The 27,612-nt window shown below is 41.7% G+C and overlaps 1 protein-coding gene across 1 annotated transcript in view; it reads right to left on the reverse strand.

The window, feature by feature from the left end:
• Nucleotides 1-9,800: 9,800 nt before the first annotated feature.
• Nucleotides 9,801-27,612, reverse strand: part of XIAP (X-linked inhibitor of apoptosis) — a 54,211-nt gene continuing 36,399 nt past the window's right edge. Inside the window, exons 4-7 of the mRNA XM_073361290.2 lie at nt 22,688-22,766; nt 20,303-20,336; nt 18,293-18,496; nt 9,801-16,146 (exon numbers count right to left, since the gene is read on the reverse strand). Coding sequence (XP_073217391.2) covers nt 15,953-16,146; nt 18,293-18,496; nt 20,303-20,336; nt 22,688-22,766 — 511 coding nt within the window. The 3' untranslated portion in view covers nt 9,801-15,952. The remainder of the gene's footprint in view (nt 16,147-18,292; nt 18,497-20,302; nt 20,337-22,687; nt 22,767-27,612) is intronic.

Here is a 27,612-nt window from a genome sequence, read left to right on the forward strand (position 1 = left end):
CAGTACTGTAGCCACTTGCCCACAAGAAACTGGAATAAGACCAACAACTCGTTTCACATAGATCACCAAACTGATATCAGTTAATTTCATATACCTACTGACCTGGGACTGAGCCACACTGGAAAGCTTGTGTTGAAAGGCTCCCTCTCCCCTAAGCCAAGATTTTTTTTTACAGCAGCACCATGAGGCATTAGTATGTTAAATTAGGGCTGTTAATCATATCAAGCCCTCTCCAACATAGGAGGGCAAGAATGGGACCAGGGTATGCCATGAGGTTCATCTGGTGGAGTTTCCTTTTGCATGGTCCTCTCAGAAAGGATTGGTTCAGTGGACTGTACAGGGTCTTCAAATACAAAAAGTCCAGAAAGTTCTGTGAAACCCAGGCCAGGGAGTCCAGTGTTCATATTGCCCCTCAGCTCACACAGGCACAACATAACAGCATGACTCCCAAAAGCCACTGGCTGCTTCTGGCTATGACTGTGAAGTAATTTGGAGTAGCATTAACTTGTGCTAAGCTATTCGTAATGGCCTGGTGCAGAGCAGCAGCGCTAAGTTCCACCCTTCCACCCACTATTTCACGTAGGCCAAATTCTGTGGTCTGAATGTGGAGGGGCTTCTCCCCCTGGAGGAGGTGAGGAGAACATGCTGCAGGTAGAAATGGAGGGAAACATAAGAGCCATTGCCTTTAACCACTATTCATTACCATTTGAAGAAGAAAAACATAAAATCTAGGACTTGTCTTCATGGGTAAATTGACCAGGTTAGCTATTCTGAAATAGCTCCCCATGTAGACAAAACCTTAGTAAACTGAAAATAATTTTCTGCTTGCATTTATTAGAAGTATTTCTGTTTTCCTCACACCACTTCTGTTGCCTTCTGCAACAGCTTATGTATCACAAGTTGTTCCTAGTGCACAACTTATTAAAATTTACACATGTTTAAACACTACAGCATTACAGACAGCCACATTTGCTTGTAATATTTTAATATACTAAAAACAAGTTAGAACAGATGTAGGAAAATCCATGTGCAGCAGTAACAAAATATTTTATGTACAGTAAAATTATTAGAGACAGGGGCTTACTGTTTTCTGTGATAGGATGGACCAAATTCTGCAGCAAATCTTTACATTCTGTGACAAATTTTGTACAATTTCCTCTCTCCCCATTCTGCCACCCTTACAAATACTATAGGTTTTGGATGTTTATTTTCATTATGTTCTGCACAGCTAGTGTCCAGGCAGACCCACTCAGAACTTCTTTCTCCCCACCCACCGTGTACCAGAGAAGTGGGGGACTTGAAGGCATCTCCACTGTCTCTTCTCCGTAGATCTCTGTGCCCTGGCCACTGTGGTATTCTACAGCAGCCTAGTCTATGCTTTTGGTTCACTCCATTCCCTAGCTACAAGCAGGACTACAGTTCTGGCTCCCCCATCTTCAGCTGATTGGCTCCCTGGAACTGTCCTGGAAGCATGCGTTGTAAACCAATTAACTCCTCCATATGGGAAAAGCTGGACAGCAAGAGGCAGCTATAAGCAGGTCCCAAAATGGACAGGGAAACAAAACAAAAATATCAGGTGCAAATGGCAAATTCCACAGCAAAAGTGCTGTACTGTGTAGCATCTTGGAAAAATGCCAGAATCCATAGCTGCAGAATAGAGTCCATAGGGGCCTGACTGAGTTAAATGTGGCAGTTAACATATCAGAACTATTGTTTCAAGCCGTCTGCAAGCTCATGAAGATGCCACCACATCAGTTTACATTAGATTCACATTTTAAAAGTTATCTTTGCTAGAAACAATGTTTTTTAAATGAAAGGATTCTGGAACACATTCTGCTGAAAGGGCTGAATTATTTGGCTAATTCCACAGTTGTGGGTTCAGGAACACATGGGGCCCTGACTAATGCATTGTTGTCCCTATGGGAACAAATTTCCATTTTCAGCTCACAGTTAGTCCAATTTCCTGCCCAAAATGTTTGAACCTCCATTCAATATTAAGACAGAACTAGATTCCTTTGTAACATTTTCTATGAAGAAACATTTTTAAACTAGTTTGTTATAAAAAGTTACACCAACTCATTTTGAATGGTCTTCTAGATTCAGTCACAATCATTTTGTGAAGAGGGAAGGTGAGTTTTTTGTTTGTTAGTTAATTTGTGGAAGGACATGGTTTAACTTAAATACACAGACTAAATCTGTATACATTCAAGACACTCCTTTTAAATGTGAAATGTTTACAGGTACATGTATACATTTTTAGTAAACTTGGATTTCCAGTAATTACAATCTGTTTTGACAGTCACTAACCAAGTTATCCATGCCTCCAGATCCTGTCGTTACTCCTGTTATAGACTAGGTCAGTATAAAGCAGTGTTACCCTCAGAAGGCAGAAGATTTTCACTTACCTTATCATTCTTGGTACATCACATGTTCCCAATGTACCCCAACCATCTTATCATTGTATTTTCTACACAGACTACTTTAAGGGACATGTCCAAAGCATTTAAAAACAAGTACTCTCCTTAGCTCCTTATATAGGCAATGCAAATGCCTCTGATGCATAACATTCACACAGTAGTATCAACAGCACTGATCATACCTTACTTTAATTACCTTACCTTACTTTAATTTTGACACCATCTTTGTTTAAATTGGGAATATCCACATCCTCTTGCAAGGAATGCCACTGTATCTTTCTGCTCTGTGGCTGTGGAGAACATTCTCTATTATAACGGGGTGTTTCCTCACCACAAGCAGCTAAACAATGCTAATTTTGGCCTTATGGAACCACAGAGGTCTGTCCTCTTCCCAGGGTCATGTGACATGTATTATGGCAACTAGGTTCATGGAGAAGATTTTGAGGGATTCTGAGGTGTTCTCAACAATCTGAACTGCAGGGGAATGGTGGCAAGGTTTGTTCTCTGTCAGATGGATTTTCAGACTACCCATGGAAATGTTTAAAGGAGATACATGGAATAAAGTCATTTATCCATATTTCAGCTCCATCAATGGAACTGTGCTAAAAGGAGAAGAGGTTAGGCCCATTTGACCAATTGGTCCCTCTACCTTCCCCCCTCCCCCCGACTCAAAAATAATAATAAAAACAGTAAATGAAGAAAAGGAGATTGGAACCATTTCACATTGAACAGGTACAAGAACAAATGGGCACCCAAGGCACCCAACTATTTCTTCAATAATCTGGTGTGGAAAAGCCTGCACCACAGTAATGCAAGATGTATGTAAACACAAAACTGTTCAGCACCTAGCCCTGGTTGGATATATGGGTTAATCCTGTACACAATGGGAGAGTTGGGGTAGAAGAGTCAGGCTTAGAATCATGAGTTGCAGCCATGTTGGGTTTCCACGTAAACCCCCAGTAGCTCTGCAGTTACACAATCTAAGGGGGTTTAGAGATTTGGAGGATTTAGTCTTGCACATGTTGGATAGGCTGGCCTTATATATAGTCCACGTGTGGCAACCATGAGTTTGCATGCCCCAAAAAGTAACATATATTTTCCTTTAAATAGTCTTTACTCTAGTACTATGGTGATATATTTCACTGCTTTAGTTCAAGTTTCCTGTCAGGGCAAAATCATTTCCTTTTGGGTTGAAGCTTAGCATATGTTATTAGCAAATGGTAATCATGTTTTAGTGTTAACCTCCTTCAGTTATATTTCAAATGTAGCAGATCATGCAAACATTTCCCCTTCTTCTGGTTACAGTATAAATAAAAACAATTTTAAAAACTAGCAGTTATATGGTTTGGTATCCTCTTGGAAAACTAGTGGGCAAGGATAATGGAAATATACTGGGAATGTTGGCAGTAACTACATGATCTTTGTCCAAAAATGCAGGATTGCAGTACTTATTTTTGTTGACTACTTTTGGCCCTACATTACTGTCAGACCTACTGTATAATACAAAGAAAATCTTTAAAGTATTTTATTTTAAAAGGGCCTTATTCAAAACCACTGAGGTCAATGGAAGTCTTGCCATTGTGTCCAATGGGCTTTGGATCAGGCCCAAAACAAAAAAATTACAAATATAACTAAGAGAAATATGCCAAACTGAGTATTTGTGAACTTTTCTCCCAACCTCCAGAATCATCTGGAATAAATGAACATCACATTTTGAACTTCATTTGGAAGGCATTAAGTAGGAATTAAAACAATATCTAAACCCATGAACTACAGACTGATAATTAAATGGAGGTTTCTTACCTGTAACTGGAGGTTCTTCTAGATGTGCAATCGCTATCTGTATTCCACATGCAGCTATGCCTGAGCACCATATGCCTGAGATTGGAGATTTCTAACAAGTAGTGTCCTTTGGACTTTGCAGTTGTTCTCCTCGTGCTCTGAACCAAGCATATAAGGGGTGGTGTTGACCAATGCCTTTCCAGTTCCTTCTTACCACCAATCCTGTCATGATCTGCAGCAGAGGGGAAGAAGGGCAGGTAGTGGAATACAGATAGGGACCACACATCTCTAAGAACCTCCAGGTAAGTAAACCTTCATTTCTTCTTCAAGTGCTGGTCTCTATGTGCATTTTACATATGGGTAATTAATAAGCAGTAGTCAAACAGGATGTGGGGTGCAAGAAAGCAATTGGTATAGATGTCAGCATACTGCTGTCCCCACAGCTGCATCTGCAGAAGAGGTCTGGACTAATGTAATATTTCATGAAAGTACTTTGTTCAGTATAGGTACATCTTGAAGAGCACAAAGTTGTTTGTGTTGTAGTGGAGTGGGCTCTCACTCCATCCAGGGGAGGAATATGCAGTAGCTGATAAAGAATGATCCAACTGGAGATCCACTTAGAGAGTCTCTGAGCAGAAAATGCTTGTCCTTTTGATTGTGCCACTAAAGCAACAAATCTATGCATTTTCCTACTGGGTTTCATCCTCTGCGGATAAAATGCCAAAGCCCGTCAGATGATGAGAGAGTCAAGTCTTTTCTCCTCATCGGAAGTCTGAAGTGCTGAGAAAGAATACACATAAGTGAATAGGTTGATTCGTGTGAAATTCAGTTACCTTAGGAATGAATTTCAGATGAAAATGAAGGGAAACCTCCTCCTTATGAAATGTGGCATGTCAGAACTGCCCTAGGCGCTCCCAGTTCACTCACCCTTCTGGCTGACGTCAGGGCGACTACAAAGGTGACCTTCATGGAGAAGTAGGACCTAGAGCAGGTGGCTACCAGTTCATAGGGAGGTCTGCTAAGTATTAAAAGACCAAGATTGAGGCCTCATCTACACTACAGGGGAAATTCAATCTAAGCTACGCAATTTGAGTTACGTGAATAGCGTAACTCAAATAGATGTAGTTTAGACCTACTTACCGCGGGGTCCACACTATGCGATGTCGACGGGAGATGCTCTCCCATTGACTCCCCCTACTCTTCTTGAGCCGGTGGAGTACAGGAGTCAACGGGAGAGTGATCTGCAGTTGATTTAGCGGGTACCAATGTTCACGGGGCCACACTGGGGCCAGCAGAATTACCTCCACCTTGTCCCTGTGAATCTTGAGCAGCACCTTGTGCACAAGCGGGACTGGTTGAAAGGCATACATGAGGTGGTCTCCCCAGGGTGGCAGAAACGCATCCGTGATTGAACCCTGGCTGTGTTTCTGGAAGGAGCAGAACATTGGGCACTTCCTGTTGCTCGGGGCAGCAAATAGATCGACCTGGGGAAACCCCCACCTTTGGAAGATGGGATGAAGGACATCCGGACAGATGGGCCATTCGTGTTTGCAGAACGATCTGCACTCCTGGGAGATAGGATGCCTCCAGATGAATGGAATGGGCTATGCAGAACTCCCATAGCTGGAGGACTTCTCAACATAGGGGGGATGAACAGGGTCCACCCTGGTTGTTGATGTAAAACATAGCAGTGGTGTTGTCCGTCATCACTGCCATGCTTTGGCATTGCAGCCGGGCCTGGAAAGTTTGTCATGCTAGTTGCACTGCTCTGAGCTCCCTGATATTGATATGGAGGGAGAGCTCATCCTGTGACCACAGGCCCTGGGTTCGGAGATCTCCCAGTTCTCTGGCAAGAATGCCCTTGCCTATACCGAGTCCAGCACCATGCCGATGAATTCTGTTCTTTGGGTCAGTGACAAAGTTGACTTGTTCACGTTGAGGTGGAGTCTCAGTCTCTCGAAAGTGGATCTGACCAATCGGACTAGAGACTCCACCTGCTCCCTGGTACGCCCTCTGAGCAGCCAGTCATCTCGGTATGGGTATGCCTGCACCTGCCTCCTCCAGAGGAAGGCTGCTACGACCAACATGCACTTGGCGAATACTTGGGGGGCTATCGACAGACCAAATGGGAGGACCGTGAACTGATAGTGTTTGTGGTCCACCACAAACTGGAGAAAATGTCTGTGTGCAGACCGAATGGCTACATGAAAGAACGAGTCTTTCATGTCCTGGGTGGGCTACCAGTCTCCCAGAAACAGGGAAGGGATAACAGTGCTCAGGGAGACCATGCGGAGCTTCAACTTCACCATGAACTTGTTGAGTCCTCGCAGGTCTAGAATGGGTCTGAGACCCCTGACTATGCTTTGGAGATTAGCAAATAGCAGGAGTAGAATTCCTTGCCCCTTAGCTCCTGAGGAACCTCCTCCACTGCTCCTATCTCAACGATGGTGGAGAATTCGGCCCTAAAGTCCACAGGATCAGCTCTTTGAACTTCAGCATGGAAGTCCATGAATTGAAGTTATACCTACTGAGGATAGCTTGCTGGTTAGCTATCCTCGGCTGGAGGCCTCCAGTGGCATAGACCTTCCTACAGAAGAGGTCCATCCTTTTTGCCTCCTGAGACTTGGGGGCTGGCCCTTGCTGACCCTGACACTCTTTCTCGTTAACTGCAGACACAACCAGAGAGCATGGCTGCGGGTGTGAGAATCAGTATTCATATCCCTTACAAGGGACAAAGTATTTGCGCTCCACACCTCTGGCAGCCAGCAGAATCAAGGCCAGGGTCTGCCACAGGGTCTTTATGTTATTTTGAACAGTCTTGATCAAAGGCAGAGCTACCCATGATGGGCCTTCAGGAGGAAGAATGTCCACCATGGGGTCCTCAGCCTCGATCACCTCCCCTGCTTGCAACCCCATGTTGCAAGCAATCCGCCCAAGGAGATCCTGATGTGCCCTATGGTCATCCTGTGTCTGAGTCGCCTAAGCCACGACCTGAGCCTGAGGGGGCAGTTGGGACAGAGTGGCCTCGGATCCCCGAGGCGTGGGCCTATCCCTGGGAGAGTGGTGCAGCCTGTGTTCTGAGGCTACCAATCTTGACCCCCTTGAAAAGGTGCCCTGGGCCTGATGGTAAGCCCGGGGGTTCTAAAAGGGCCACTGTGCCAGGGGCTGCCACTATGGTTGCCAAGTCAGCGGCACTTTCCTTTGTCACCTCTCGGACCTCGAGTAGTACAAGACAGCATCAGACTCCGAGGAAGCGGAGCCTTTTTGCGATGGCCACAGTGGCGGCGAAGGCCCATGCACCGACGATCATTGCTGCGATGGGGGGGGGGACCGGTGCCAGGACAACCTCGCTGGGGACCAGTACCTGGGATCTGGCGACGGAGACCAGTAACGAGTGTCTGGTGCTGACGATCGAGGGCGAAGGCCTGGTGCCGGTCCTCTGTCGTCGCTGCGGGTCAGTGCTGGTCCTCTGTTGATGCCAGAGATCGGTGCCGGTCCAGCCTCACTGCTGGGGAGAGGGAGCGTCGCCGGTGCCAGAGGTGCTTTCATGGGGCTTGGTGCCGGGGAGCGATGCCGCAGCAAAGGTGACTGAGAGTGGTGCCAGGTATGGTGCCAAGCCGGGGACTGTGAGCGCTGCATCATAGTGGGCTTGCTTCTAGACGTACCAGTCTTATAGACACTGGAGGCTTGTCCCTGAGAACTGGGGGCTGTGCCACTATATCTCGATCAGGTCTCTGGTGGCTTCAAAAGTGTCCAGAGTAGAGGGTGGCTCTAACACCTCCACCTGGCACTGCCCTGCTAGAGAGTCGCTACATGCCAGACTCAACAGTCCCCTCTGAGGCACCGAAGTCAACGGCACCGACTTGTGCTCACTTGGTGCTCGGTCCTTTCTGGGGTGCACCCATGCATCCCCTGACGCTCCTGCAGCTTTTGGGGCCGGTGAGCGCCCCCTTTCACCCTTCTTGTGTCACTTGTGAAGCGACGGGGAAATTGAGTGGTGCCGGGCCGCTATTCCTGGCTGCAGTGCCAGGGAGCATCTCTTGTGCTAGAGTCCTTCCTTGGCACTGTGCCACATACGGATTCCGGAGCACTACGTACAGACACATTCTGTGCCGGATCCTGACAAGCCGCAGCCGACTCTGGGCGGAGAGCAATTCCATTTAAAGTTGTTTTAGGCAGAAATCACATTCTTTCTTGGTTCTTGGCCAAAAAGCCCTGCAGATTTTGCACCTCTCCATTTGGTGCGCCTCCCCCAGACACTTTAAGCAAGAGTCATGGGGTATCACTGATGGGCATAGGCTTATTGCAAGCACTGCAGGGCTTAAAGCCTTGGGCTCGTGGCATGCCCCAGAGCCCAAGGGGTGGGGGGGTTAGGGATTGGGGAAGATCCCGCTCCCAACCTAGTATCTAAACTGTCTATACAACTATGTACTAAATTAACTATAACACTAACTTGAAACTTGAATGACTAACAGGAGAACGTGAAGGGAGCACTTGCTGAGCAAGTGAGCGCTGTTCCGACAGTAAGAAGAAGCTGAAGGGGGCGCAGGTCAGCAGGGTCATATATTGAGTGCCATGAAGGCGCCACTCCAGGGAGCTCCACAGCTGACCCGACAGGAGCTGCTAAGAGAAAGCTTTCTGAGGACCGTGCACAAATGCACACCTGATTAGAACTGACGTGAAAAAGCACCTGAAGAAGAATCATACTTTGCGAACAGGGCCTATTAGTTAGCAATTCAAAATTGAAGTCTAGTGAAAGAAAATAGCTTCCCTGCCTAAGCAGTCAAGGCATTTAGCACCCTTACTAGTGGATGTTGTCTTGGGATGCTCTAGCCTAGATCTCAGTGGTTGCTTGTACCACCAGGAAGTTGGGTGCTGGGTGTGTAAACGGAAAATCCACTTCCTTGGCTGGTACATAACGCCTCCAAGTCCTTTTTAGAGCGGTGGTGCAGAAAGCAGGAGTATGCCAAACTAACCTGGCTGGTTACATAATGGCCTCATTGACAGGAAGGGCCACCCAAACAGGAACAGAACGCTGCAGAATGTCCAGGAGCCCATGCTGAGTATCCTGTCCCTCCTTGGGTTGGATGTGGAGCTCTGGTCTTGGCTCCTGAGATACTGCTTGTGGTCATCAGGTGGGGATGGCAAAGACAGGGCAACCACCTCATCTGGTGAGAATAAATCCATCAGAATCATCAGATCTGGCTCAATTCCTTCTCCCTTGCAATCTGATGGAGACAGCAAGGGTGGGTAGGATGAATGCATGGTCCAGAGAGTCTAGCACAGGGATAATCCCACTATGAAGGTTCAAATGGTGGAGGGGGACTCCATGGCATTGGGTACCATTTGTCCCTTGATTAGTCATATCACCTGGGCTAGCCTCCCTGTGTTGAGGAGATGCTCCGTCTGGAGCCTCTAACTTGGCAGAGGAGAAGGTAGGGTCCAGTTCAACTGTTGGAGCTGTTGGTACTGGCGGACAAATACTATATCTGGGTGGACTGGGGCATATTCCTGTCTCCTCAAGTTTTCTCTCTGGAGTTGTGATGTCTCTGAGTAGGGTCAGACCTGAAAGAGAGGAGATTGTGTATACTAGAATTTTAAATATTTAGAAATATTCATAATATTTTACAAGAAAACACTGGAAATACACGTTCAGGTTAGGTGTACCTTATCCACAATTACTTTAGAAATACCTGTGAAAAGTTTCATTGCTATAATAGCAGTGAACAGTTCTGCCCTAACTCAATGGAAGCTACCATTCCCAGGAATTAGGATGAGAGCAAGACTCATTCTGCAGAAATAAGTGGGAGAAAGCACCAGACTTTGAATATTAAATATTTCAAATAGATTGTTAAATGTAAACAGCTGTGTAAATGAATGTATTGCAGTTGGGGGCCAGAAAGCATCTGTGGTCCTCCCACCAATGCCCTTCCCCAAATATCTGTGCTCCTTCAGACTTACTTGCATCCTTCATTCCTGTTATTTCCCTAAATGCTTAGCACTGGTCTCCAAAGAATTTTGCTGCGTATTTCAATGACACTCTGAAAATCACAGTAATTTTAAAAAATAATCTCCCTAATTCAATCAGTCACAATTTGATGGCTGTTAATTACATTCTCACATTTAGTTTAAATGCAGCACTGATTACAATTTTTAAAATTGCACCTATAGAGCCAGCTCTCTTGCAATCTTACTAACAAATTTAGGTTTTTAACCCTTTATTGTCCCTCACAATTACATTTTGAAACATTGACTGTTGCAAAAATTAATGATTCTTCAAAATAAAAACATCTCAAATAGCTTAGAGACCCACTGTGCCTTTCAATAGTTAACCTTAGCATGAGTTTAAAATGAGATTCTTCTGCATTTAATGTATCTGAATAATATTTCAATAATTCACTTGCTTTACATTTCAGGATTTTAAAAAGATTGTAAGGCAGTAAATATTAAAAGCCACTGTCATTCCAACCTGCTCTCAAACATAGTTCACATACTGTGTAATCCAAATATGTCCCCTTGCTTGGATTTGGATAAACTAACAGAAAACTTAACAATTTTGATAACATTCAGCTCAAACCATCTCCCCAGACTTGGCTGGTCTTAAGGTTCTTCCTTCTGTACTATTCATAGATTTGATCCCCTATCTAGAGAGCCCTTTCTGCATGCTTTACGTTTTATGCCAAACAACCTGCTTCAGTAGAACACATTTTACAAAAAAACTAATGCGGTCTTGGGATGCATCAGGAGAGGTATTTCCGTAAGGGATAAGGAGGTTTTAGTACTGTTATACAAGGCACTGGTGAGACCTCACCTGGAATACTGTGTGCAGTTCATGGTTTTGGTAATTAAATATTCATGGTAAATAGGCCTAATGGCCTGTGATGGGATGTTAGATGGGGTGGGATCTGAGTTACCCAGGAAAGAATTTTCTGTAGTATCTGGCTGGTGAATCTTGCCCATATGCTCAGGGGTTAGCTGATCGCCATATTTGGGGTTGGGAAGGAATTTTCCTCCAGGGCAGACTGGAAGAAGCCCTGGAGGTTTTTCGCATTCCTCTGTAGCATGGGGCACGGGTCACTTGCTGGAGGATTCTCTGCTCCTTGAAGTCTTTAAACCACAATTTGAGGACTTCAATAGCTCAGACATAGGTGAGAGGTTTTTCGCAGGAGTGGGTGGGTGAAATTCTGTGGCCTGCATTGTGCAGGAGGTCAGACTAGATGATCATAATGGTCCCTTCTGACCTTAGTATCTATGAATCTGTGAATCTTAAATGAGTGAGCTGTTTTAAACAAAAGCTAACAGCCTATTTGCAAACACTTATTTTTCTTCATTGCAACTTAAACATAATGGGAAAAAATTTTCAAAGGCACAAATGGGAGTTTAGTGTTGAACCCCCAGTGACTTTCAACAGGAGTTGGGTACCTAGCTGCCCATTGCACCTCTGATCATCTCCCATGATAGAGAAATGTCTATAAACATTTAAATTACTAAACAAACTTTCTGCAAAAATAGGCAATAAAAATGGTAAATTGAAACCTAAATAATCATGTGAAAAAACAAAAACAAAAAAACCCCCCAACCATAAAAGCCAGTTTTCCAGAAGCAGTTTAGTGATTAAACTGGACCCTGAATTCCTTAAAAGTTGTCATCTACTTCAGTGGGCCAAACTCTACTCTCCTCACTCAGAAAAAGTCTCATGAGCGTCAACAGGACTAGTACAAGTAAGGTAAGTAGGATCTAACTGTATATGGACAATGAATACTGTGGTTCTTATTTTCAGTGTTGTTGTAGCCATGCTGCTCCCACAATATTAGGGAGACAAGATAGGTGAGGTAATCTTTTATTCGACCAACGTCTGTTGGTGAAAGAGACAAGCTTTTGAGCTACACAGAATTCTTCTTCAGGTCGATTATATTCTTCTTAGTCATTATATTTATATTTACCATGTTTATTAAAATTAATTAGCAACATCCTGTTATATTACATATACAAAGCGAAGAAATTACAAATAATGCCATCTTATGATTGCTCTTTACATGTAAAATCAAAGACTAACAATAAACAATTTAAATTCGCTTAATCTATTTAAAATTAATTATAAAGTCAGACTAGAATCACAAAACAGTTCTGTGAATATTTTACACAGAACTAATTAAAAAAAATAATCTCATGAAATATAGTCCAATGGACTGAAATTTAACAAAGTTTTAACAAAATGAAAAATCATATTCAGTATTAAGCATCATTAATCAACGTTCCACATCAAATACATCATTCTGTTCAAAAGATTGAAATATATCAACATGTGCGAATACAGTCCATTCATTTTCACAAATTTGGAGATTACTGTTCAAGAGAGGCATCACCACCTAAGTCTTACTTAAATCCAAAATTCAGATTTTTACAAGATGAAAAAAGGGGAGGACAACAAGACTTAATATCAACTGAAATGTTACGAACTCAAACAGATATCTTGAGAGCCAGAAAGGGAAACTGACTAGAAGCAAAAATGAAATTTTATAAAATGATTTACTGTCAAATTGAGCAAAATACATAAAATAAAACTGTATAAATAGACACATGTAAGTTTAAACTTTTTGTTAAGAAAGCTGAAGGATCAGAAAAAGATAATTTTATGCTGGTGTTATCCCATTATATGCCCATGATAAAATCTTAACCCTAACCACAAAATATATATATTTTCTGTTTAATTTTTAAGATGAGACAACACAGTTAGTGTTCTGAAAACAAAGTATATGAAGTCTATTAGTGTCTGTTGATGTATACAGTGAATCTTTAAAAAGAAAGAAAAAAAGAGGAACATATTTAAATATAGAAACTAAGACTGACAATCATGAAGTAAACAGGGAACATGCAATCTTGGACAGATTTTCCACATTAAAACAGGAACACCCAGCATTGACATTGATTTGATAAACTAAGACTTCTGTCTGAATTATGTCACGACCTAAATTGCAAAAATAAGGGCATTATGCCATTTCAATTATACGTTGTGCCTTTGTGAAACCAAAAGCAGAATATTAATTTATATATGTAAATAAATAGGGCAATTTCTAAATTTACAAGTAGTACATACAAGCACTATACTGGGCCTAATTCTGCAAACACTTATGCACGTGCATAATTTTACTCACATGAGGAGTCCCACTGAAGCAAAGCTTTGGAAGGGAAGGACTCAGCAATGAGGTCAATGGAAATACTCACATGAGTAAAGTTTTGTATGTGCATAAGTGTTTGCTGCATCATACCCATTGTCTTAAATTATATATGCTATATCTTGCCCCCTTTTACCAGTCTATATCCAAAAATTGGATTGTTAGAAGAATACATTTTTAAATAAGAATTATTAAAATATATTTTACTTTGAAAGCAGAGACAACAGATCATCTGATTACATCCTGGGAATATATCAAATCTTGAATATATACAAATGGGATGATAAAAATGGGTTTGGAAATGAATGTTTTGATTATCTAGAAATTCCAAATAATGTCATACCTGAACTATAATTCTGTAACTGGAATTTGTTAGCCACAGGATCCTAAAACATGCCAAATTCTCATCCAAGTACAACAGAAATTAACAAATTTTAAGTACAAATGGCTTTAATGTCCTGAGGCACTTAGGGCCAGCAGGTTTCATTCTCCAGCTATCTGAACAGTTCTCCTACTGTTGGCAGTTCAACCAAAGCTCTCAGGACTTGGGGAAAAACTCCAGATTAAATACAACAGTTTTTCAAACAAATGATTTTGTAAAACCCTGAAAAGCAAGTTTATATAGTAACTCCAATCAGAAAGAAAAGAGTAATACTTTGAAAATTTCTCTCTCTCCAAAAAAACCTTTGCAAAGGTTCTTCAAACTGGAAGCAGATGCTGAAGTCTTACCTTCCAAAACTTAAGTAGCAGCATACTACATTAGAGCATTTTAAATTACCACACACAGCGGAGGGGGGAAGCCCTGCATAAGATATTGTGTTCTCTTAGGAGATCTGTTAAGATCATTAATTGTAATTGCTCTTTATTTTTCACATTTGTAATTGTAATAAATCCCTCCCCAAAATGTGATCATGCAAGATGCTGAGAATCCTCAATTTATTCGGATAATAAATGTGAGTTGTTCGATGAGAACTCTCAGCACCTTACAAGATCAGACTCTGTGGCCAGGTCTATAGTTCTACTGGAAAACCTGGTAGAGAGAGAGCTCAAACAATGCCAGGAGAGTTATTACAGTATAATGTCATCACAATACTGTTTTAGACAATGTCATTTGATACTATGTATAAGCAATGTTATTGAAAATCTTTCTTATATACAAGTTGACCATGATTCTTCAAAGGACAATGTAAATGGTTTACAGTTTACATTCATTTTCAAGGAACTTCCTATGAGTTAATCTAGCAAAAAAAGTTCTGGACGACAACTCTTTATACAGTGTTTATATTGGTTTTGGCTTTTTGAAATAGGACCAAGCTTACTCCCTGTTTGGGAGGGGGTTATAGAAAGGACAGGCTACAACTGTGAGCCTGCAAGGTGGGCGGGGGGTGGGGATACTTGTGTGATAGTTTAAGAATCCTTTTAGTTTTGGGGCTAGAAAAGATCAGCCTTAAGGCAGTCTGAGATAGAGAAATAAATGGACTTAGTGTAAGTTAAACATTGATGCTGGAATGTAACTCTATGATATGTAAATGACAAGAATATAATTAGTTGAAATGAAAGGTAGAAGTGAAATTAGTCAATTTTTAAAATACATACTGTACTGGACTCAGGAAGACTAATGTATGCTTGGAAGGGGAAACTGTTTAAAAGAGAAGAGAAACATATGGATGATTTTTTTAATTTTTCTGTCATGTGAATAATTTTTAAATAATTTGTACGTTTTAGTGGTTTAGAAAAGGTCAGAGGATTTTAAAAGATGCCATTTTCCCTATAAGAAAAGTAATGTGTGTAACTGATTAATGTTTTACTGAGTTAGAAAGGGGCTTAACCCTGTTTAAGAGATTAGACAGTCACTAAAATAATCAACATAAAAACAAAACTACATAAACTTTTAGCTATTTATTTCTCTCACTAAAATGTCACCATTCCTGAACCCACAAACATCTGCCTTCTTCAACAGATGCTAAACCTTACTATTCTAGTTTTGAATAATATTAATCTTGCTAAAATTTTATTCAACAAAAACATGGCTGGATTTTTTTTTGTTTGTTTTATAGCTTATTACCCATATCCTTTCTGAAAACTTGGCAGAGTCAGAGGTAAAGAGTGAGATCAGATGACAAATTCCAACCTATAATGTTATTAGCAGCACAGCTTGTAGTCAGATCACTCAGTTTGCCCATGCTATTGTATACGAGTGAATAATATACTTAATTTATGCACTTTACAATAAATGAGAAAGGTGTGCATATTCAGACATATATAAAATATGAGAATGTCGTAGGGAAGAATTTCTTGTGTGTCACTTCAATTAAAGTGAAGGGACAAACTGGAGAGGAATAGAGGTTGCAGTTGAATGTGAGAGCTATAAGCGCAAATTTAGCAGCTTCTGACTGTCAGTTCATGAGCTTTTAGGGCACTGACTAAAGCTTTGTTTTTATTATCCCAAAACTTTAGACTCTCCATAAATATATTTGTGTGCTACAGTGCTGAACATCCCAACTGTTTGTTATTGCATTACAGTGATTTTAAACAATGTAACAGCAAACATTTGCACAAACAGCACTGTACATATGACTAATACATAAATATTTTCTGTCTTTTTGTAATAACCATACAACACACAGGGCATTTATCAACTGCTTCAGCACATTCTTTACAAGCAACCAGATGGCCACAGGGAATAAAAACTACTGAGATGTCTTTATCCATACAAATTTTACACATCTTTTCCTCCTGTAAACGTCTTAACTTCTCTTCAGTACTCAGATCTGAGGAAAAGGGAAACACACGGAACAAGTTAACATACTTAATAAAAGTAGCTAATCTCTTAAACTACCTTCCCCATACAAACTAAGTTTTCTTGGTATGACAGGAATAAATCATCCCCTAAACAAGAAAAAAACATGTTAGAGACTACAAACCCTACAATCTGTACTCTCCTCCTCATCATTCCACATGGTGGGAGAGAGATTATGCTCCCCACAGTGGAGAAAGATGGGAGTTTAACCCTCTCTATATACAGATCTAGAACTATCTGCAGAAGCTTTTCACATGGGCTTCCCATTGGCAGCTGCCTGCAAACACTTGTCAGGAAAGAGAAAGACACTCATTACGTAGAGGGGGCCCATCAGCATTGCCGACCGGATAAATTGCCATGAACTGTAGGTCATCATATCATAACACAAAAGAGCCAGATTCCTAGCCATATTGTGTTCATTTTATAACCCCTTTGTCTCAGTGAACTGGCACAAACTCAGTGGATCAGAGCAGAGGAAAGTCTCTGCATAGGGGGAATCCTCCATGACACAGGACTGGCATTTTGGTTTCTACACCACTCTGCTTCTGCCTGATAATTAGAGTCTATGGTTGGGATGCTGCTATTACTTGACTGATTCCCAGCTTGGGCCATGGGCACCAGTCCTCAGTCAGAGCAGCCATCAGGCCTCCTTAAAGTCACTGTTGCTCTCCTTACTCCCAGACACCAAGCTAGCCTAAAATGTCTAAGTCTTTAAATGTAGGTGCATATATGTATGTATTCATACCTTACAATATGTGCCTAGAGTTGTAGAAAAAATATTATATTCTGTTGTGTTATTTGAGAAATATTAGTAAGACTACATTGTAATGCTATGCATAGGGAGCAGAATGGGGAATAGGGAACTCCAGTTCACAAAAGGAAAGAATACAGAGTGCTGAAAAAAGCTAACATATCACATTGACACCTCCCCTGCTCCCCCGAAAATTTAAATAGGAAAAAAGGTGTCATGTGTTGTGTAAAATATTTCCTAAGTAGAATTTTTTATTCAACTAAAGATAGGCAGAGAAAATTGTTTTTATTTGGTTTTGTTATAGGCACCAAAGAGTAACTGTTTTAAGAGTTAATTTAAAAAGTTGTACTGCCAAAAGGATTAACTATACATGCTATTTTAGTTCTGTATTATAAAACTGTGTGCTACTTGGAAAAAAAAAACTGCTTTTGTCTGGAATGCTGTCCCCATGCTTGGGAGAAGCTCCCCATAATGTCCGCAAAACTAATGCATTATCCTTAATGCAAAATGCTCCTTAAAACTCTTTTGTTGTGATGCCTACAAAAAAACCTGACAGCATCTAGGCCACTCGTGCACTAATATAACAGTGTATCATTCTGACCACTATTGTCTCATTGTTTCCTCCATCTGTTCTTATACTCAGATTGTAAGGTCTTTGGAACGGACCATATTTTTGTTCTGTGTTTGTACAGCACCTGGCACAGTGGGGTCTTGGGCCATGACCAAGGTTTGTAGGCTACAATACTTGTAAAAATATTTTATTAATTAACCTTTCAGAGTTTTATAACAGAAAGATTAGAGGAAAGTAGAGGTTCTCTTTATTTTTTTGCCATTTATTTATCCTGGACATTTGACAGCACTTTGTGTATAGTCTATTTCGTAGTTCTCCTGTACAGTCGTTTCCCATCTACTGTGAGAAATACTCACCCCAGCAGGAGAGGGAGGGGATGAAGACTTGACATATTTAAAAAAAAACAAGTGATAATAAAAGCACAAATATTGGCAAAGGAATTTGGGAGTAGGGATAGAATCTGAAACTACTTTTAATACATTTTTGAAAGTGGCTAGATTTCAGGTAGACAGCATCTCTAATACTATACATTATTGTAGCATCAGTGGTAGGCGGCTCTTTTCTAACATAAAGCAGAATATTCTTAAATGCTGCTGGTTAAATAAAATGTAATTTTTTTTTTTGTTTGAAGTAGTTGTGTATATGATTACCCTATTGAATTCTCGAAAAATGACACATATTACATGCATTAATTTTGTGTTACGCAAAGATGGCAACGGAAATATACCAATAAGATATTTAATACAATCTGTTATAATCTTTTGCATCTATATCTTGTAATTTTAAAAAATTCACCTTTCGGTAGTGATCTCTCACTGGTCACTTCTTCTTGTACGTTTTCTTTTTGAGCATTTATCATATCTGAAACTAGAACTTCAACAGATGTGTAGTTTTCTCCATATGTCTGCAGTTTCTTCTCCATAATGTTCTTAATCTCAGACAAACTGAAACCCATACGCATGGCATCCTGTACCAACTGGTTTTGCAGGAGATCATCATCTTTAACAAACATTGAGGGAAAAATCAGTTTAACCCAGAGCAAATTAGAAATAGTCAGCAGTGTTCACTGAAATTTTTTCAAGAACTTTATAACACTTAACCAAAAGTTAGACAATTAAATTTCTGACTGCTGATTTTGCACTGTGAAATATAAATCAAACATCTAACAACTAGGACACCCCCCAGATTTGCTATATTCCCAACCCTTCCACTGCCCACCCTACTTATATTACAAAGACTCCTAGATTTTATCCATTCAGATCACTCTGTCAACGGAAATGTTCACTATATCTTTTTACACAGAATGTTTCCTCACGTAGCAGTAATCATAGATCTTACCACACCTGGATCCAAATTATCTTTATAATTTAGCTTAAATCCTTAAGTACAGGTAAAGGTTTGTTTAATATACTTTCTTTCAATTTATAAAAAATATAACCCACCGATACCCAGACTATAAGCAACTTGCCAATTTATTAAGGTTACAAAACCAAAATGCAGTACAATCAATAGTACTGTAATGTGTGCCTCCCTGTCTTATCAGATACACATATAACAGTAGGAAATTATTTTTCTACCATTATGCCTCCCCTTTCCTTCACAGTGGAATTCTTTGATTAGGTTTATTCGCAAGGTATTCGCTATTTCCACTCATTTTGACTACATTTAAGGGTTACTCAGTTCCTTTTTCCTTGGCAAAACTGCTTGCAGTGAAACTAGAGCTCTCTCATATGTGAATATACTTAGAGACACTTATCCCCCAGAAAGAAAAGGAGTACTTGTGGCACCTTAGAGACCACAAGTACTCCTTTTCTTTTTGCGAATACAGACTAACACGGCTGCTACTCTGAAACCTGTCATTATGCCCCAGAATATTTTATAAATCTAAGTTGTTGTGGAATCACTGCATATCAATGGTAGATATCTTTTCCTACCAACTAAATATTTTTAAGTAGCTGTAAGATAATCCTGCTGCTATACTCATCACTATTTTCTCACTTTTTTGTTTTATGTTTATAAGAAAGAGTGCTAGAACCTCTCATACAGATATGAGAGACAATTAGGCTCTTATTTAAGCCTTCCCAAGTATTTTTGTGACAGCATTTTCATTCAAGGAGAGACCCAAACACTTTTGGCATTCCCTGATATTCTTCCTATACTCTTAACATCTCAAAAAGAAAAGGAGTACTTGTGGCACCTTAGAGACTAACCAATTTATTTGACCATAAGCTTTTGAGAGCTACAGCTCACTTCATCGGATGCTGTAGCTCACGAAAGCTTATGCTCAAATAAATTGGTTAGTCTCTAAGGTGCCACAAGTACTCCTTAACAACTTAGTAATTGTAAAGTGTACTTACTGGCCATAAAGATATAGAGGTGTAACTATACATTAAATTTACTTCTACTGTGGTCTACACCTTTTAACACACACACACAAACACCCCCCCGTATTTGGCCACTCGCAAAACACTAGGTTTTTTCCCCCTATCAAGGTTAGAATTTATTCATTGATTTTTTTACCTTCAGGTTAATGAAGTGATAAATTTACACTCTGGCTCCCAAATTACATTATCTGTTCAGCAGTTCATCCATATGTTGTGCTTATTATTTAAGTGTTTGGAAGGAAGGACGTAAAAGAAGAGCGTAATTTAATGAGTTAGCTTCCCTTTTCCTATATAAAGCATAGTAGGGTCACCTTCAAAATTAGCCATTTCTTTCATTCTCCCCACAAACATAAGCCACAACAACAGAACCTGGTGAGGAAGGCAAACTAAGGACACATAAATGTAACTGTTTTACTGATACCTATAAGTAGTGATGTCTTCTCAGAAGCTTCTATCTAAAACAGAAATATAAACTTAGATTAAGTCCCCTGCAACCAAAGAAAAATTTCTAAACAGCGGTAAGGAAAGGGTAAGAAAAAGGCTTTTGCTATTCATCATGCTGAGTGTGACACCATGACTCAGCTGCGATTCAACAGGAATCCAGTCTTTTATTAGTCATCTCCTTCAACAGGATTGGAAACACTTAAATAATACCACCTAGTTCTTATACAGCACTTTTCATCAACCACTCTCAGAGCACTTTATAAAGGAGGTCACTGTCATAATCCCCACTTTACACATGAAGAAACTGAGGCACAGAAAGCAGAAGTAATTTGCCTAAGCAGCCAGTGGTGGTAGAACCAAACCATTCTGTCATAAACAAACAATGTGGACAAATCTCAAACCATCCTGTAATAAGCCATATGTATACGATCACTTCAACATTCATAAACGATCTTGAAAAAGGGGTCAACAGTGAGTTGGCAAAATTTGCAGAGAATATAAAATTACTCAAGATAGCTAAATCCAAAGCAGACTGTGAGGCATCACGAAGGGATCTCACAAAACTAGGCAACAAAATGGCAGTGTTGATAAATGTGAAGTAATGCATACTGGAAAATATAATCCCAACTATACATACAGAACGATGGGGTCTAAATTAGCTGTAACCACTCAAGAAAAAGACTGTGGAGTCATTGTGGACAGTTCTCTAAAAACATTGGCTCAATGTGCAGCGGCAGTCAAAAAAGCTAACAATGTTAGGAACCATTAGAAAAGAGATAGCTAATAAGACAGTAAATATCATAATGCCACTACATAAATCCATGGTACACCCACACTTCTGAATATTGTGTGCAGTTTGTGTCACCCCATCTCAAAAAAGATATATTAGAATTGGAAAAGGTACAGAGAAGGGCAAAAAAAAAACCAACAACAAAAAGATTAAGCATAAGGAACAGCTTCCATATGAGGCAAGATTAAGAAGAGAGGGACTATTCAGCTTGAAAAAGAGACAACCAAGGTGGGATATTATAGAGGTCCTTCACACCACTCACGATTTGATAGAAGCGAATAAGGAAGTGTTATTTACTCCTTCACATAACACAAGAACAAGGGGTCATGCAATGAAATTAATAGGTTGCAGGTTTAATACAAAGAAAAGGAAGTACTTCTTCATGCAACAGTCATCCCTGTAGAATCCATTGCCAGGTGATGTTGTGAAAGCCAAAAGTATAACTGAGTTCAAAAAAAAGATTAGAAAGTTCATGGAGAACGGGTCCATCAATGGCTATTCACCAAGATGGTGAGGAATGTAACACCATGCTTTGGGTGTTTGTGGCAGGGTGCTGCTGCAAACACACCTAATCAGCCCCTGCCACAATCAAGGGGGATAGATTGGGGCTGGATGAAAAGTTTTATGTCTGCTTTGCGATTGGCAACACCTGCTAGACTGATAGGCAGGAGCTACAAAGGCTGGGAAGGAGCCAAAAGGAGGGAGGCAGCCAGAGAGAGAGGTCAGTCAGACAGGGAGGTGGTTACTGACCCAGCCTGTGGTAGGTGAGAAATCTTTAAGAATTGTATATAGTTGGACACTGGTGGTGGGAAAATGCTTATAGACTAAAGGACACGGGTGTTGCATAGAGCTGAAGTCTCCCTGGACATCCCTGCGTCCTGTGCCGCTTCCCGCAGCTCCCATTTGCCGGGAATGGCGAACTGCGGCCACTGGGAGCTGCGGGCAGCCATGCCTGTGGATGGTCAATGTAAACACTGTCTCACGGTCCACCAGCGGATTACCCTGACAGGCCGCAGGTTGCCCACCACTGATCTAAAGCTTGTACCACTTCCAGCACAGGAGTGTTGCAGGATTTGAGGGGGTGGATTACCATACACCCAGGTCACGGGCTTTTTGTAGCTGGGGAAGGTTCCCAGAGGAGGGTCTGACGTGGCTCCGGGAGCAGCATCTGCAGGGGAAAAAGAAGTCCTGTCCCTTCCCAACCTGGGCTGGGCCCAGCAGCGAGAGCTCAGCACATGGTAGGAAGCCCCGGCTGGGGCAGCCCCAGCCCTGCCCCTTTCCTACAATAGCCAGATTTCACGGGGGAGATCAGATTTCAGAGTCTGTGATGCATGTTTTACAGCCATGAATTTGGAAGTGCCCTAATCATATTGCTACACTGTAATTGAATCCCTTCCGCTTCCTGTTGATGATCAAAGCAGTGTTATAACTATATACTATCACTAGATATATTCTGTATTCACATGATAAATTGATTTCACAAAAAATGTGAAGTTATACAATGTTATCTGTAATTAAAAGTTATTTCTCTAGGGAAACTAAAACAGTAGATGGTGAAAAAAGACAACTTACCATGGAATCCCTCGGTAAAGGCGTTAACTGAACACTGTTTACAAATTCTTGGCCCTTCTCTTGTAGCAGGTATTTGCATCTATAGTCACAAAAGATTTTAAATTACAAAAAGCATTGTACACATGGGAAAATAAACAAAGCTGAACACACAATTTTCAGAAGAATTTGGGTAATTCTGCATTTCAAAGAATATTTCTGCTCTTGAAGTTCTTTCTCTGAAAATGTAACTGGAATCATAGATGTCATTTAAACATTTTAAATAACATTCTGATAGCGAAAGGAAGTGAGCTTCATCAACAATGTTTATTTGTCATGGACTCTCAGCAATTGGAATCACAAAACTTTACATTCACTGGCCATGGTAGCCACAATCACTGGTTTATAAAAGAAAAACAAACTTTGCAAACAAGGAAATACAATATAACTTTTAAATATCAACTCTTTTTTAATCTTTTTGTAAGCAATGAACCACAGTCATGGACAAATAGACATTTTCCTTACCTGTTCTATCCCTCTTTTCAATATCTTTTATGCCACTCCAAGCACTTGGGTATAGCTCCTTTCTGCCAACTGACGGAGACAGTACAATGGATAATTCTCGATAATGAGAATTCTTGATAGACACAGAAAATTCTTGATAATGGTTTGCTGGCTCTGAAGAGTTTAGCTGACTTTCCAAAAGCAGTTAATATATGAATTACATCCCATAACTGAGATCTTGAAAATCAAACGTAAGAATAATTTACTCACCTTGTGCAGTAACAATGGTTCTTCGAGATGTATCCCCCTCTGGGTGCTCCACCGTAGGTATGCTTACGTCCTGGTGCTGCTGATTGGACAACTTCAGTAGCAGTGTCTATTAGGCCAGCACATACACGGTTTCTCCTCGTGGCTTGCCATGAGGCTAGTCAGAGTGCACGGCTAACCCCCTTAGTTCCTTCTCTACCATAGAGACATTAACAAGAACTCCGAAGTAGGAGGAGAAGGGTGGGCTGTGGAGCACCCATAGGGACAGACCTCTCGAAGAACCATTGTTACTGCACAAGGTGAGTAACTTCCTCCTTCTTTATGTCCCTATGGGTACTTCACTGTAGGTGACTCCAGAACAGTATCCCTATTGGCGGGTTGGATTTTGGAGTTGGGTCAGTTACAGATGACAGTACTGTGGAGCCGAAGAGGGCATTGGAGGCAGTGTCCCCACTGATGGCATAACGTTCTACGAAGGTGTGGACAGCCAGCCATGTCATCACTCTACAGATCTCCAAGATAGGGACATTCTTAAAGAAGGTGACAGATGAGGAGATCAACCTCATGGAGAGCGTACAAATAGTATCTGGAGGGGTCATATTACGACCCCGATAACATTGTCTAATGCACTTTGAGACCCATTTATAGAGTCCCTGGACCAACATTACTGAGCCCCTGGATCGTCTCACAATGGCAAGGCAAAGCTTGGGAGACTTCCTGGAAGCCTTTGTCCTATCTAGGTAGGAGGCAAGGGCTCATCTGACATCTAGTATGAGTAATATAGCCTTCCTGTTGTCTCAGTGAAACTTGGGGTAAAAGGTTGGAAAGTGAATCAACTGGTTCACATGAAACAGGGGGGTTACCTCATGGATGAATTTTGGGTGAGGCCTGAGCATAACCTTGTCCCAAAAGAATACCATGTAGGGGAACGTGCCATCAGAGCCGCTATTTCCCCTATTCTCCTAGACGAGGTGATTGCTATCAGGAAGCTGTTTTCATTGAGAGGTATGTAAGTGAACAGGTAGCCATGGGTTCGAAGGGAGACCAAGTCAGTTCTTTCAGTACCAGGTTTAGGTTCCATATGAGGGTAGGAAGTCAGGGTTGTGGGAAGAGGTTTATTATCCCTTTTGAGGAATCTTTTAGTGGTCAGGTGTGATAGCACTGAGTATCCCTCTACTGGTTGGTGGAAGGCTGTTATAGCCGATAGGTGGACTCAGAGAGCTTTAAGATACTCATGATTTTTTTAGGGTTAGAATATAGTCTAAGATTTGTGGAAGAACGATGAATGTCAGGGAAATTTGTTGGGAAATACTCCAAATCCAGAACCTGGACAATTTTTGCAGGGATGTACGGCGTGTCCAGGACTTTCTACTGTGTAATAATACCTCCTGTACCTCCTTTGAGCAGAGCTTTCTAGGTGTTGGAACCATCAAGGAGCCATATCTTGAGGCAAAGAATCCCCATATTGGGATGTAGGGTGTGTCCTTCATTCTGTAAAAGGGGCCTGGGGTGGACTGGAGAGATCTCAGTGGGCATGTTGTGAGCTGTGACAGGTAAGAGTACCAAGTCTGTCTCGGTCAAGTGGGAGTAATCAGTAAGACATCTGCTCAGCCTCTTCATTTTGAGCAGGACTTTTGACAGCAGGGGAAAAGGTTCCTGTCCCTGGGGAGGAGGAGGAGAGCATTGCCCAGGGAGTGTTTTCCATGCTACTGCTCCAGAGCAGGGATAGGACATTTCCTGTTCAGGTAAGTGGTGAACAGGTCCATGGTCGGTGTCCCCATGCCACCTGAATAGATCGTGAAATACTACTAGGTTTATCTCCCACTCGTGGTCATGTGGGAATTTGCAACTGAGAGACTGTACACTATCGAGTTTTATGTGCCTGGGAAGTAGCGTGCCGACAGTGTGATGCCATGGGAGATACATCAGTTCCGTCATCTCATTGCTTCCACACAGAAGGAGGGCAACCTAGCTCCCCCTTGTATGTACTACGTACAAGCTATGTTGTCTGTTAGGACTTTCGTGTGTGATCAGCTGGAGGAAATGGGTACAGGCATTCCTGACCACCCTTAGCTCAAGGAGGTTGATGTGAAAGGATATTTCTGTGAGTGATCACTTGCATTGTGTCATGAGGTCATTTAGATGCACGCCCCACCCTATGAGCAATGTGTCAGTGGTGAGAGGCAATGATGCGTGGGTTTGCGAGAAGGGGATCCCTTTGCAAACATTGTCTGGTTCTTTCCACCAAGGAGTTTTTGATCCTGGTGGGCAGTGACAGGGATTTGTTGAGTCTGTCCCTGTTTGGTCTGTAAACTGAGCTGAACTACATCTGGAGGCATCGCACATGAAGCCTGATATGAGGTATTACCGCTGTGCCTGCTGCCATATGCCCCAAAAGTTGGAGGCAGTGTTTGACTGATATTTGCGGGCTCCTTTGAACTGTCTCTATGAGCATGGCCAGGGAGAGGAATCTGTGTTTAGGTAGGAGAGCGCTGGCCTGTAATGAGTTGAGAATGGCACCTATGAATTCCAGATGTTGCACTGGAACTAGGGTTGATTTTTGGGCATTTTTCCATGGGCCCCGGTCTGTGAACAAGTGCATTGTAGCTTTGGTGACTTGGCGGGCCTCTTGGAGAGACGGCTCTGAGGAGGCAATCGTCCAGATAAGGGTAAATCATGATCCCCTAGGAGCGAAAGTGTGCAGCCACTACTGAGAGAACCCTGGAAAAGACTCTCAGGGCCGACGATAGCCCAATGTAGAGTACCCTGTATCCGTAGTGGTCTTAACCCAGAGTGAATCTGAGGAACATAGTCTGAGAGTCGGTAGGATTGAGATATGGAAACAGGCGTCCTAAAGGTCGACGGCCAAAAAACAGTCTCCCTGTTCCAATGCTGGAATGATCGTTGCTAGAGTGACCATCTTGAATTTTTGAGCCTTGACAAACGTGTTGAGAGCTGAGGTCTAGTATGGGTCTCCAACCCCCCTTCCTCTTGGGTATTAGAAAATAGCAAGAGTAGAACCTTTGCCTCGTAGATGTTGAGGTACTGGTTCTATGGCTCCTAATTAGAAGAGACTATCTACCTCATCATAGTAAACTCTCATGAGAAGGGTCCCTGAAGAGAGATGGAGAAGGGAAGTAAAATTAATAGAGTACCCATTACAATATTATATACAATGGTAGCCAAATGGATGTATAACGCTGGTCAGCTGTAGCAGTTGGTGGGAGTGGTCTGATGCCTCAACCAACACTTCAAAAGTGGTGCTTGGATATAGACAGCAAAGACTGCAAGCCAGATGGGTTATGCCTCAAAATTTATTTTTCTTTCTCTGTAGCTTGCAGTAACGCTGAGCCAAATATAGGTATGTGAGTGGTTTGTGCTAGCGCGGTGGACTGAATTTTCTCTTTTGTCCTGGCATGTAGACACCCAGCGAATGGAGAATGGCCCTAGAATCCTTCAGGGTGTGAAGAGAGGCATCAGTCTTCTCTGTGAAGAACTCACTGTTTTCAAAGGGAAGGTCTTCAACAGTTGATTGTATCTCCTTCAGGAAGCCTGATAGATAGAGCCATGACGCATGTTGCATCACCTCGGCCACGGATATGGACCTTGCCACTGTGTCGAGGGCAGATTGTAGTGTTGTCTTGTCCACTAACTTTCCCTCTTTCCATCTCCTTAAAATGGTCATGGTGTGACTCAGGAAGCTGCTCAATAAAATTGCTCAGTTCCAAATAGGTTAAGTAGTCTTATTTCACCGTCAGAGCTTGGTAATTAGCAATTCAAAACCAAAGCATTAGCCGAGAAGTATGCTTTCCTCCCAAAAAAGTCTAAACACTTCCAGTCCTTATTGCTGAGAGCGGACCTCTTTTGGTGTTGATGGCCATAGGAATTAATAAGGTGGGAGAAGAGTAATTCAGTCTCTCAGATGGTGTTGGCAGTCTAGATTGTTGACCACCCTGCTGAATCTAATTGTGCATGGATTAACTCCAAGAGATAACCTGTGTACTTAATAGGTGGATACTGCTGATGAATGCACCATGTCCAGATCATTTTGAAGAAATTTCAGTATATCAACATTAAGCTCATGAGTCATCTGTCAAAACAGTGAGAAACTGTTCCCCCAAATCCTAGCATCCTAACTGGTTTTGGACTACCCGCAAGAACATATTGTAGTTGTGATG

The sequence above is a fragment of the Lepidochelys kempii genome, chromosome 9 (assembly GCF_965140285.1).
Source record: "Lepidochelys kempii isolate rLepKem1 chromosome 9, rLepKem1.hap1, whole genome shotgun sequence".
Taxonomy (NCBI): Eukaryota; Metazoa; Chordata; order Testudines; family Cheloniidae; genus Lepidochelys; species Lepidochelys kempii.